Source organism: Solenopsis invicta, chromosome 13, assembly GCF_016802725.1.
Source record: "Solenopsis invicta isolate M01_SB chromosome 13, UNIL_Sinv_3.0, whole genome shotgun sequence".
Classification (NCBI taxonomy): Eukaryota; Metazoa; Arthropoda; class Insecta; order Hymenoptera; family Formicidae; genus Solenopsis; species Solenopsis invicta.
Window position 1 is genome coordinate 14105432 of NC_052676.1, and position 14955 is coordinate 14120386.

Consider the following 14955-nt stretch of genomic DNA (forward strand, 5'->3'; position numbering starts at 1 on the left):
ATTCACACATACTAATGTGCAGAGTATCAGTTCCACATGAGGCGTACTTTCCGAGACGCGTAAATTACAAAAACCAATCGTAAATTTGTTTAGCATTTCTATTAGAAAGTACAAGAGAAACCCTAATCAGCAATTGGTTGTATTAGATACGCATTTCTTGAAAATCCGCGAAATACGCTTCATGTGAAAGAAGGCTTTTAAAATGGCGTAACGTCTTTTAGAAGTTACTAGAATACGCAAATTACGCTACGCAAGTTATGCTTTATGTGACGGCACCCTGACAGTAGCCAAGTGCGGGGTGACACTCTTTTAGACACAGCACGATTGGACACCAACCAATCATCTTGACTTATCTAACCAAACCAACGGAAAAACTCTAGGCATCAGCCGCTGTGAGTGGTGGTGTCCAATCGTGCGGTGTCTAATCGTGCGCACCCCCTATTTGGGATGTTTTAAAAGAAAAAGTTTTTCCTGACATAACAGAGGATTTGTGGATCCAAAAAGCAAAAGAATTTGAAGTTTTGTGGGATTTTCCAAACTGTATTGGAGCAATTGATGGAAAACATATTCAAATTCAGGTATGTATCCACACACACACACACACACACACACACACACACACACACACACACACACACACATATATATAGTACGTTACATTAGAAGTTCTTAGTTTTTTAAATTTATTTTTAATTATATTTCAGGCTCCACCTAAAAGTGGCTCAACATTTTATAATTATAAACGTAATCACAGTATTGTACTTATGGCACTTGCGGATGCCAATTGTTATTTTATAGTTGTTGATATTGGAGCCGCAGGAAGACGAAGTGATGGAGGTATATTCCAAAGTAGTGAACTTAAACGTCAATTAGAAGAGAAACGTTTAAATATACCGAAAGCAAGGTTACTTTCAGATAAAGGTCCTAATGTACCATATGTTATAATAGGTGATGAAGCTTTTGCATTAACTAGTTACTTGTTACATGCGTATCCACGAAAAACTAATTTAACTTTAGATAAAAAAGTATTTAACTATCGATTAAGTCGTGCTCGAAGAACAGTAGAATGCGCTTTTGGTCTTTTAAGTTCGAGATGGAGAATTTTTCGAAGACCTATAGCAACATCCGTTGATAATGCAATTTCCATTATTAAAGCCACAGTTTGTTTACATAATTTTTTAATGACAACTGATCTTGCACTTCCTATACAAAATAGAACTTATTCTGTTAATATTCGTCCGAGAAATATAAATAAAGTTTTTCAAAACTCACGAACTTTTTTGATTGAAAATGATATACGTGGAAGTACTGTTCGAGATAGATTTAAGGAATATTTCAGTACTATTGGAGCGATTGAACAACAATGGGAAAAAGCACAAAAAAATAATTTTAAAAAATTTTAATCAATAAAGCTACTGCAACTTGGTTGTAAAAAAATTATATTTTTCTGAATAAAGTTGACTTTTACATACATTGTATTTATGATAAGCGTTGTTATGACATAAAGTTTATGAATTTTTATATATTATAGCTCGTAACTTGTATTATAATTTTTCTTGTAACAGTATATAAACTGTAATAAATAATAATTTATAAAATAATACTGTAAACAAAAATTATTATGAATAAAACCCTTTTATTCATATTCCTATACTTACTAACAATACAGCTTACATTAAAACATTTAATCACACAAACAAGACTAGGTCAATATTTATAGTCTATTTCTTATATAATATAATATTATATTAACCCTTCTTTTAAATATATACGTTGTCACAAGAAAAACATCAGTATTGTATTACATAAATTATAAAACAAAATGCTATAAAAGAAACAAAAACTTCTAATATTGCATATTAACCGTATTGCAATATTTCTTAATTAACAATACTGTAAAGAATACTGTAAAAAATTAGAAAACAAAAACTTTTGATACATTACAAATAAAATATACTTAAATTATGGAACTCCTAATATTGCATATTAACCCTATTGCAATATTTCTTAATTAACAATACTGTAAAAAATACTGTAAAAAATTAGAAAATAAAAACTTTTGATACATTGCAAATAAAATATCCTTAAATTATAGAAACAGTCTTCTCAATATCTTTGTGCTTTATCACATCATATCACGTGTGTTTCTTTCTTCTTCCTCGGCTTGATATAATTTTGATAAAAATTCGATTTCTAATTTGGAACGTGATTGATAGGACAGCCTACGTAACCCTTCTGCCAACCGCGATACAAATCCGTCAATAGGATTGGCTCACAAGGTTTTGTCAAAGAATGAAGAAGAACTTCTTCGTAGTCTTCTGCATTAACCCTTTTTTTCTCTGCAAAACAAACAAGTGCAAAAATCAATCATGCATTCACAAACATAAATATGCAAGTTGAATAATAAAATTCTTACTTTTTGATGTAGATGCTGTTGGAGAGACGCTAGATATTGATGTGTAATTATCATCGGAGATAAGAGTACCATTGTCGTCAAAATTGTCGAAGTTGTCATTTGATGTAACATTTGATGTAGAAGGAATATTGGAAACTTGATTTTCAACTATTGATTTTTTCAAGGATGTAACGGTTCTAAAATAAACGATAGGAAGTTATTATGATATAATACAATTAGTAATAATACTATTTGTTTAAATATTAATAATTAATTGGTTGGATTATCATTTTTCTTCAACTTACTGTCGATATTCCAATGTATCATTTAAAAAAGTCATGGCGTTGTAATGATGAAAGGACAGTTTAATTTCATAAGTTTCAGGTACGAGGTGTGTTCAAAAAGTATCGCGAATTTTGTGTTTTTTCAAAAATTATTTATTTATTCATGAATATCTATTTTGTCCCCTTCAAAGTAATCCCCATGAGATATTATACACTTGTGCCAACGGTTTTACCAATCTTCGAAGCACTTCAAAAAATCATTTTTTTTTATCTTGTTCAGCTCCTCCTTCGATGCCGTCTTTATCTCGTCAAGCGTAGCGTAACGTCGTCCTTTCATGGGCCTCTTCAGTTTAGGGAACAAGAAAAAGTCACAGGGGGCCAGATCTGGGGAATACGGTGGCTGCGGCATCATTAGTGTGTTGTTTTTGGCCAAAAAGTCGCGCACAAGCAACGATGTGTGAGCAGGGGCGTTATCGTGGTGCAAAAGCCAATTTTTGTTCTTCCACAAATCCGGGCGTTTCTGGCGGATTGCTTCGCGCAAATTGCGCATAACTTGCAGGTAATATTCCTTATTGACCGTTCTACCCTGTGGCAAGAACTCATGATGCACCACGCCCCTGCAATCGAAGAAAACTGTCAGCAAAACTTTCACATTCGACCGAACTTGGCGCGCTTTTTTCGGTCTTGGTTCGTGCGGCAGCTTCCATTGAGATGATTGAGCTTTGGTTTCCACGTCATAACCATAAACCCACGATTCGTCACCAGTTATGACCCTCTGGAGCAAATTTGGGTCGTCGCGGACAGAGTCCAACATCTCATTAGCAATGTTCATGCGATGCTGTTTTTGGTCGCAATTGAGCAATTTTGGTACGAATTTCGCGGCGACCCGTCTCATGCCCAAATCATTGATAAAAATCGAATGGCACGAGCCAATCGATATGTTTAGGTCCTCAGCAACTTCTCTAACGGTGATTCGACGATTGGCCAATACCATTTTCTCCACTTCATTAATTTTTTCGTCTGTTGTTGAAGTGCTCGGGCGTCCGGCACGCTCTTCGTCGTTCACATCTTCTCGGCCTTCTGAGAACATTTTGTACCACCGATAAACGTTGCTTCGGTCCAAGGTAGCTTCTCCGTATGCCACAGTCAACATTCGGAATGCATCCGCGCACTTAATTTCGTTTTTCACACAAAATTTGATACAGGTTCTTTGATCCATTTTTTTGAATAGGTAAAAATCGAAGACGATCCAAAACACGTGCAAGCAAAGCAGCTGTCAACAATTAAGTGAACATTCAAAATGGCCGAGCTTGTCGGCATAAGTGAGAGACATGAGTACCAACATAACGCCACAAAAAGATCGAAATTCGAATATACGTAACCCGCGAAAATTCAAAATTCGCGATACTTTTTGAACACACCTCGTAAACCAGCTGCCCTACTTTTTTGTACAAAACTCTCTTTCTTTTTTATTGTATTTCTGGCTTTTCTGTAGCAGTCTTTTAGATAGAGCCATTTTTTTTCTGCTTCTGCAGCAGAATAGAAACCTACAATGTAAATAAGAAAAAGTTAGATAATTGACATTCGCGTGTGTGTGTGTGTGTGTGTGTGTGTGTGTGTGTGTGTGTGTGTGTGTACGTGCGTGCGTTCGTGCACATAGAGATAAAGTATTCGTAAATAAAGAAACATAATTAAATATATATAAATGGTACCTTTTAAACAGTTGCTGACTTCCTGCCACAAATGATCTTTCTGTTTCCTTCCTCGTTCCTTTACGGGTATTCAATAGTCATACAGGGCTAGTCTCTCTTTTACTGTAGCTATTACATCTTCGTCTATGTTTTCTATTAAATTATCGTGGGCAGTGCTTTCAAAATTCTCAGCAATATTTTCTGTATCAGCAGTATCTATTTCAATGGCAGTGTTGCTATCTGTCTTATGCAAATGTGTCTCTAAAGAATTAAAATAATTCAGATTAAGTTTGATGAATAACGAGGACAAATTATGCTCTATTGACATACATTTGATGCGCAATTTGGAAAAGATTCATAGGGCCGTATTCATAGCTCAAGGCAGCGCTTAAGATCGTCTTGGCCAAGACCATCTTATTCAATCAAGATCGTCTTAAGTCATAAGAATTCATAGTCGCCAAATAAGGTGACCTTCGCGAAGAAGATTTTGCTCAAGTAATTCTTATTTGAGTTGACATCGACTTGGCGAAGATGATCTTAAGATTGTACTTATTTGCCGTTTGGCTATTTTCGTAATATTCCCTAGGACTCCTCCAATAGAAACGTTGCATTTAAGTAATTTTTGTATACTGTAATACTATCTTATATATTATTAAGCTATGATTTTAATTTCATTTGAACTGAAGAGCTAACGGAATCGGCAGGTAATTGTTAAGTATTATTAATTAATATTAAATATTGCAAATATACCAGGGATGGCCTAGAGTATATTGCTCGAGCACAAAGAAATCCTTATGATAAGCATATTTACATTCGTCTTTCACCGTGATGTCTCTCAGTTTTTGCGAGTGATCCACATTTTACACTGCCTGATAAAATTGCCAATAAAATAGCCTCCAGCACAATTCGTTTCTAGTTAGCCGATATTATTTCTGCATGAGTAGGCGCTCAAGATAAACCAAGGTGATGATAACAATTCAGCGACTAGCTGACTAGCTGAGCTGTATAAAATATATATATATATATATATATATCTGCTTATGTTCACACCGTCCTTCTGAAAAATAAATTTATTGTTGTAATGCAATGTACCACATGCAGAACAGTTTTTTCTGATTTGTGTCATTATTGATATTAATAGTTTAAAATTTAATACTACACTTAAGGTTTATAATAGCCGTAACCGTAAGAAATTGGTTAATCGTCGATTATTTTCTTATAAATTAACTATGATTGGTTAATTTCTTACAATTACGGCTATTATAAACCTAATTTAAGTAATTATAAACCAGCTTTAAGAATGCAGAACTTTTTTATTATCACTACAGATTTTACTTCAGGGGGTCTATCATGTAACATTTCCCCTAGGGCGGAAACGTGAAAAGTGAAAAGTTTCACGTGAACTGCACGATCATGTACGATTCCACGGAATCATGTAATTCACTCATGAGCGGAAATATGAACTTTTTCACGTGAACTTTTTCGCCATCAGCCGTGATGGCGAAAAGGTGAAAATTTAGGGAATTAATAAATTGTATGTATTTTGAAATAAGAATGAAAGTGTGGTAACAGTGTGGTAACAGTTTGAAGAGGTATTATTGAAGAGGTTAACCTTTTTGGTATTGCATTGCGTTGATAGGATAAAGTAATACATACATAAATAAAAATAATGCTTTTGTGATGTAATTAGGTTTGATATTTATATTTGACAAATTGATATTTTGATAATTATATAGAATGAGGTTTCATCAAATGCAAATTTAGATAAAAATATACTTTAAACGCGTTTTGATACATAATGATATAAGAAAGGTGCGCCTTGTGAAATAGAATATTAATCAATCATGTAAGTGTTTATAACTTATAAATTTGGAAAATACATGTGTGAGCCGTGAATTCAGTTTTGATCAAGGTCCGTATTCTAAATTATTCAATATTTTTTAATTAAACAAAGTTAAATTTAATGACTAATGAAATTAATTTACTTTAAAATTTGCACACATAAAAAACTAATTAAAATTAATTTTGAAAAACAATGCTTGAATTAAATTACAATGTAATTTTGAGTATTAGATTACTACATAATAAAATAGTTGTTACAATATATGGATCATTAAAAATAAATGTAATATATATTATTAGGTGTTGGAATTAATTCGTAGCGTTTTTTTAGAGAGAAACAACGATTTATTCTAAGTTTAAATATAAAAATACATTACTAAAAATATTTTCCATCGCTTGCCACAACTTTTTCCCATCTTTCGGGTAAGAGACGGATACCCCGTCGAAAAAACGCTTCGTCCTTAGAGGCGATCCATGAATCAATCCAAGTTTTGCATTCTTCATAAGAAGTAAATTTCTCCGCGGACAAACCATGGGCCATCGACCGGAACAAGTGATAATCCGAAGGAGCAATATCTGGAGAATACGGCGGGTGGGTTAGGACTTCCCATTTCAGTGTTTGCAGGTACGTTTGCACTGGCTTTTCGACGTGCGGTCTAGCATTGTTGTGCAGCAAAATAATTTTGTCGTGCCTTTCGCTCCATTCCGGCCGTTTCTCCTTCAATGCCCGACTCAAGCGCATCAATTGCAGTCGGGAACGATCCCCAGTGATGGTTTCATTCGGATTCAGCAGTTCGGGGTGACACTCTTTTGGACACAGCACGATTGGACACCAACCAATCATCTTGACTTATCTAACCAAACCAACGGAAAAACTCTAGGCATCGGCCGCTGTGAGTGGTGGTGTCCAATCGTGCGGTGTCCAATCGTGCGCACCCCAGCAGTTCGTAGTAAACCACACCCCGTTGATCCCACCAAATGCAAAGAAGAAACTTAGATCCATGAATATTACGTTTTGGTACTGATGATGATGGTTGTCCAGGCTTAACCCATGATTTTTTGCGCTTGGGGTTATCGTAATATATCCACTTTTCATCACCCGTAATAATCCGATGTAAAAAACTTTTTCTTTTGTACCGTTGAAGCAGTAACTCGCAAGTCAAAAAACGCCTTTCAACGTCCCTCGGCTTTAATTCGTATGGGGGTCAATCATGTAATTTCACGTGGAACTTTTCACTTTTCACGTTTCCCTTTTCACTTTTCATTTTTCATTTTTCACTCATAGAGAGTTCACGTGAATCTTTTCACTCACAGCGATTATGGCTATGTTCCGATATTAACTGCCAGTACTGAAAATGTATAGTATATGTGACGTGAACTATAAATTTTCAGTACTGCCAGTAAAAACGGAACACAGCCTACGAGGTGTGTTCAAAAAGTATCGCGAATTTTGAATTTTCGCAGGTTACGTATATTCGAATTTCGATCTTTTTGTGGCGTTATGTTGGTACTCATGTCTCTCACTTATGCCGACAAGCTCGGCCATTTTGAATGTTCACTTAATTGTTGACAGCTGCTTTGCTTGCACGTGTTTTGGATCGTCTTCGATTTTTACTTATTCAAAAAAATGGATCAAAGTACCAGTATCAAATTTTGTGTGAAAAACGAAATTAAGTGCGCGGATGCATTCCGAATGTTGACTGTGGCATACGGAGAAGCTACCTTGGACCGAAGCAACGTTTATCGGTGGTACAAAATGTTCTCAGAAGGCCGAGAAGATGTGAACGACGAAGAGCGTGCCGGACGCCCGAGCACTCTAACAACAGACGAAAAAATTAATGAAGTGGAGAAAATGGTATTGGCCAATCGTCGAATCACCGTTAGAGAAGTTGCTGAGGACCTAAACATATCGATTGGCTCGTGCCATTCGATTTTTATCAATGATTTGGGCATGAGACGGGTCGCCGCGAAATTCGTACCAAAATTGTTCAATTGCGACCAAAAACAGCATCGCATGATCATTGCTAATGAGATGTTGGACTCTGTCCGCGACGACCCAAATTTGCTCCAGAGGGTCATAACTGGTGACGAATCGTGGGTTTATGTTTATGACGTGGAAACCAAAGCTCAATCATCTCAATGGAAGCTGACGCACGAACCAAGACCGAAAAAAGCGCGCCAAGTTCGGTCGAATGTGAAAGTTTTGCTGACAGTTTTCTTCGATTGCAGGGGCGTGGTGCATCATGAGTTCTTGCCACAGGGTAGAACGGTCAATAAGGAATATTACCTGCAAGTTATGCGCAATTTGCGTGAAGCAATCCGCCAGAAACGCCCGGATTTGTGGAAGAACAAAAATTGGCTTTTGCACCACGATAACGCCCCTGCTCACACATCGTTGCTTGTGCGCGACTTTTTGGCCAAAAACAACACACTAATGATGCCGCAGCCACCGTATTCCCCAGATCTGGCCCCCTGTGACTTTTTCTTGTTCCCTAAACTGAAGAGGCCCATGAAAGGACGACGTTACGCTACGCTTGACGAGATAAAGGCGGCATTGAAGGAGGAGCTGAACAAGTTAAAAAAAAATGATTTTTTGAAGTGCTTCGAAGATAGGAAAAACCGTTGGCACAAGTGTATAATATCTCATGGGGATTACTTTGAAGGGGACATATTCATGAATAAATAAATAATTTTTGAAAAAACACAAAATTCGCGATACTTTTTGAACACACCTCGTATGTATGAATAATGCGCTGAAATTTAGTTTGCGTTCCGAAATTCACCATTAGAGGCTCTGTCATTGCAACTATCAAGCGATCGTGAAAAAGGTTTCTATTTGCTTTTACAGTATAACTTTTACTGTAAAAATTTTGTTATATAAAAAAAAATTGTAAAAAAAATATTCATAAATAAATAGCAATATTTCTTATATTGCATAAACTTAATTTACAAATATAATATATATTACATTTATTTTTAATGATCCGTATATTGTAACAACTATTTTATTATGTAGTAATCTAATAATCAAAATTACATTGTAATTTAATTCAAACATTGTTTTTTAAAATTAATTTTAATTAGTTTTTTATGTGTGCAAATTTTAAAGTAAATTAATTTCATTAGTCATTAAATTTAACTTTGTTTAATTAAAAAATATTGAATAATTTAGAATATGGACCTTGATCAAAACTGAATTCTCCGCTCACACATGTATTTTCCAAATTTATAAGTTATAAACACTTACATGATAGATTAATATTCTATTTCACAAGACGCACCTTTCTTATATCATTGAGTATCAAAACGCGTTTAAAGTATATTTTTATCTAAATTTGCATTTGATGAAACCTCATTCTATATAATTATCAAAATATCAATTTGTCAAATATAAATATAACCTAATTACATCACAAAAGCATTATTTTTATTTATGTATGTATTACTTTATCCTATCAACGCAATGCAATACCAAAAAGGTTAACCTTTTCAATAATACCTCTTCAAACTGTTACCACACTGTTACCACACTTTCATTCTTATTTCAAAATACATACAATTTATTAATTCCCTAAATTTTCACCTTTTCGCCATCACGGCTGATGACGAAAAAGTTCACGTGAAAAAGTTCATATTTCCGCTCATGAGTGAGTTACATGATTTCGTGGAATCGTACATGATCGTGCAGTTCACGTGAAACTTTTCACTTTTCACGTTTCCGCCCTAGGGAAAATGTTACATGATAGACCCCCATCAATTAAAAGTATGACCTTGGCCTAGTTTACATCGAGTACTTGATACACGTACTAACTAGTAATTTTCTATTAAATTATTTTAATTTCGGCAATAAATTTAAAGAATAATATACTAAGCTGGTACAATATAAATCGAGATAATTAAATATATGTATCATGTATACATGCATCGTCGAAAGTAAGATAAATTAATAGAAAGTTACGAGTTAGTACGCGTATCAAGTGCTCGATGTAAACTAGGCCTATAACCGGAGCATGCGAATCACTTAACCTCCAAAAGCCTTGCTTAATACGTCCTCGGACACGTCTTCGCGAAGATTGTCTTATTTATAAATGTGTGCGTGAAATAAGACGGTCTTAAATGACTATGAATTAATGACTAACAAGGTAGCCTTAAGCACATGCTTAGATGTGTTTATGAATCACATTAAGACATTCTCAAATAAGATCATCTTGAACAAGGTAAGCCTTGAGCATTTGCTTAAATCCTGCCTTGTTTTTTGACTATGAATCTAGAGGGCACCTTAAGATTAAACTTAAGGTGATCTTAAGAATAAGTTCCGACTATGAATACGGGCCATAGAATATTGTCTAAGCATCAATTGAATCAAATGTATATATACACACACAAGCATACATACCATCTATAAAGAGGTTTCTATTGTTATCCATGAATAAGTGATCACAGTTTGCAAGGCAACTGTGAGAAATTCTTTCACTTTTGTAGCGCCAAACAGCCCAGCCACAGTAACCACATATAAATCTCTCCTAGTTAATAAAATATAATTTTATTGAATTTACGTGAAAACGTACACCCAAGGACTTTGATTCTGTCCATGGGGAAATTTTCTAAACTAAGAAGTCACCACTTTCTACATACTCGCAGTTCATGATTAATGAAACGACTAGAGCTTATTGGTCGTTACGTTAATCATGAACTGTAAGTATGTAGAAATATAGCGACTTCTTAGTTTGGAAAATTTCCCCATGGACAGAATCAAAGTCCTTGGGTGTACAGTCGTGTTCATTATAGTTGCGACACTTTTTATTAGATGCGTCTTTGAACACGCAACTATAACAAGAGCTGAGAACATGATTGGTTCTTACTTGTGGATCCAATCAATTACGTTCGCCGCTCGATGAGCAAGACTACATTCCAAAAACCATCGAAGAAAAAGTGTCGCAACTATAATGAACACGATTGTACACATGTGAGACAGCGTTTTTAACACATGTTATGTATTTATATATTATTACTTACCAATGACGACATGCTCCTTGAACATAAAAATACTGATACAATCGACAGAAAACTTTTTTTTTAATTTGTTTCTCACTTGGGACACGTGTTGTCTACGAAAACATTTCACGAAAGTGAGGTTAATTTTTTCGTTTTAATTCCGTTACGTCAAACATTCATACGTAGGGAACCCAGTCGTCAAAAATCGGAACGGAACTGAAACGGAATTGCTCTGATTGGCTGACCTCCCACCATATCTCCTTTCCGTAACTGTTCCGTTCCGCTCGTGGTGGGAATAGACATGGGGTGTTTACGATAACTAATCGGATCTCGGATTGGATTGAACAATGGTACTCAACGTAAGTATAGAAAATTTCCCTAGGCTAATCGGATTGACGATTGCTGTCTCAAATGTAATCCGATTGATGACGAAAGCGTGGAGACCGAGAAGCATGCTTGAAAAGTAAGTCTCTTTATTTTTTTAAATAATAACACAAAAAATCAAAGATTAAGTTAAAAAGAATGATTTGAATTTAGATTTATTGTAATTTTTTTTGTCTAAACACTGGATTTCGTTTAAATTTCTGTTTGTAAAAATTAATTAATCTATTCTAAACTTTGTGGTTATATCGGAAACAAATCAAAATTAATAAAACAATTATTAATTATTAGGTACATAATATTAAAGAATATAATATTTCAAGCATATCATATAGAATTCCTGTTTATTATAAACTTAGTAAACATAACTTTGAAATTATTCAACTACATTATACATTAATCAATATTAATTTATATGTTAAAAATCAATAATGTTTCTAAAAATGTTCTTTTTATTCTTTTCCAGATCGTAAATAAACTTCAATTCTATGAATAAATAAAAATTACTGGAAAATGGATTTATATGAAGAGGGCATTATTGAACAATATATCAATTTGTGCTAACTTAAAATTTGTAAAATCTACTTTTCTTTATTAGTTGTTTATTAGAGAGTAATAATATAAAAATGTAATATACGCATCATATATGCATACAATTATTTTAATTTTATTTATGCATATTCCGTTCTTATATTATTACTCTCTAATGAACAACTAACAAAGAATAGCAGATTTTACAAATTTTAAGTTAGCACAAATTGATAATGTTCAATAATGCCCTTTCAATCCATTTTCCAGTAATTTTTATTTATTCTTGGAGTTGAAGTTTATTTACGATCTGGAAAAGAATAAAAAAAACATTTTCAGATACATTATTGATTTTTAACATATAAATTAATATTGATTAATGTATAATGTAGTTGAATAATTTCAAAGTTATTTTTACTGAGTTTATAATAAACAGGAATTCTATATGATATGCTTGAAATATTATATGCTTTAATATGTATCTAATAATTAATAATTGTTTTATTAATTTTGATTTGTTTCCGATATAACCACAAACTTTAGAATAGATTAATTAATTTTTACAAACAGAAATTTAAACGAAATCCAGTGTTTAGACAAAAAAATTACAATAAATCTAAATTCAAATCATTCTTTTTAACTTTATCTTTGATTTTTTGTGTTATTATTTAAAAAAATAAAGAGACTTTTCAAGCATGCTTCTCGGTCTTCACGCTTTCGTCATCAATCGGATTACATTTGAGACAGCAATCGTCAATCCGATTAGCCTAGGGAAATTTTCTATACCTACGATGAGTACCATTGTTCAATCCAATCCGAGATCCGATTAGTTATCGTAAACACCCATGGTGTGCCAGCGTTTCGAGCGTCTCTCTCTAATTCTCTCCCCTCTCGCTTATTTTCTGTTCGTTCGGCAAACAGATTAACCAACCTTGTTTAACTCCGTAAAGTTGTTATAACTGAACTGTATAAATCAATCAGCTTTTCCGTAAAAGCTAAAAATTGATTGGCTACACACTTTTCGATCTGAGAACTCGGATCGATAGCATCGGTAGCATCGCGGACACAGACCTTTAAATAAACTTTTTTTTATCCTAATTAGAGTATCGTAATGTTATTACAATTTATAAGAGCTAATTTCACAATCTCCTGATTTAGTACCGACCATGATTGATTGTTTCTGGTCAATTTTACTTAACAAATGTAATATTTAAGATAATGAAATAAAATGTATAAAGGATGCATAATAATAAAAGAAAAACAATATAATAAAGAATAATAATAAACGACTTTTATTAATATGAAAAAAAAAACTTTTATATACAGTACAAGAATAGACTTCTGAAAATGTCAAAATCTGTATGTTATATACATTTTAATTCATTTTAATAATACATTTTAATAATACATTTTAATAATATCTACATTCAATACATTTTAATATAACAGTCTTATACTCAAACAAACGTTTGTGTATTCACATCGCATATTATTTCTATCAAAATGATATGTCAATCTCAAATAATGATTTCCCAGATAGCATAAAATATTTATAAAATATTTACTAAATATTTATAATAATTATTTTAATATTTTATAAACATTTATCAAAACATTTAATAAATGTTTTTATGGCCGTAGATTGGACTGATTATAAATATTTATCATAAATATTTCAAAAATGTTTATGATTTATAATAATTATTTTGAAAATGTTCGAAATATCCACATAAATATTATATTACACCACATAATCCCAATGAGTAAAACAATATTTCTATATTTAAAAAAACAATTTTCGCAAAAGAAATTCCATTCTTAGGAATTTTTTTCGGAAATTCCGAAGCGGTCATCCATCCAAGTCGCGACCAATATTTTAGAAAATATTTTAACAATATTTTTGATAAAGATTTTTATAATCTTTTTCCGTCATATATATAAAATATGTATAAAATATTTCTATAATATTTATAAAAAATATTTATGATAAATATTTATTAATATTATATATATTTATTAATATATCAATCTCCCTGATATTTCGAAGCCAGCCCTCACGCATAATTTCATTCTTCGGTAAATGGAAGAAACTTACTTTTCAGAGATTATCTGTTGTATTATTTGCACACGATTTTACAATACACCGCATTTTTATTAAATTTCACATAAAAAATTGTGAATTACGAGCTCCTTGATTTTTCGCGTACTCCAAACTCCAAATTAGGAAGTGGAAAACGAAGGAGAGACAAGGATACAACGCACATATCATACGGTGTAACAAAGATACAATGAAAACAATTGTAGTAACCTCAAATCATAAAACATTTAGTTTTTCGCAGTTGCCAGCCTGTTTGCCGAACGACCACCTCGATGACAAAAGGGGCGTGACTTCCGAAACGCTGGCACACCATAGGCCTGTTCGTGTTGCTGCCCTTTTTGAATTAATTTCTTTGTCGTCTCTCTCTTTCTTACGATCGAATATATATTTATCTCATCTCGAGTGCAAAAATTTTTGGGGATTTCAAGCAACTCGAACAAACCTCATGTCTATTCCCACCACGGTTCCGCTATTTCCTCCGTCGGGATGCACCCTAAGGCTCAATGCACACAAGACGCGTCAACGCGTTATGCGTGGCGAATAGCCAATCATTCTTTTGCTTTCTTATTTCTTGTCATAAAAACGAAAAAATGATTGGCTATTCGCCACGCGTAACGCGTTGACGCACACTCCTGTGTGCATTGAGCTTGAGATAATTGAATAGAAAGTTACTAAATATTACGCGTATCAAGGCTGTGTTCCGTTTTTACTGGCAGTACTGAAAATTTATAGTTCACGTCA

The 14955-nt window shown here is 33.4% G+C and overlaps 1 protein-coding gene across 1 annotated transcript; it reads left to right on the plus strand.

The window, feature by feature from the left end:
• Positions 1-228: 228 nt before the first annotated feature.
• Positions 229-1441, plus strand: LOC105207135. The gene is made up of 2 exons (XM_039456742.1): positions 229-578; positions 705-1441. The coding sequence occupies exon 2, from the start codon at positions 765-767 to the stop codon at positions 1401-1403; it is 639 nt and encodes a 212-aa protein (XP_039312676.1). The 5' UTR covers positions 229-578; positions 705-764; the 3' UTR covers positions 1404-1441.
• The last annotated feature ends 13514 nt before the right edge of the window (positions 1442-14955 follow it).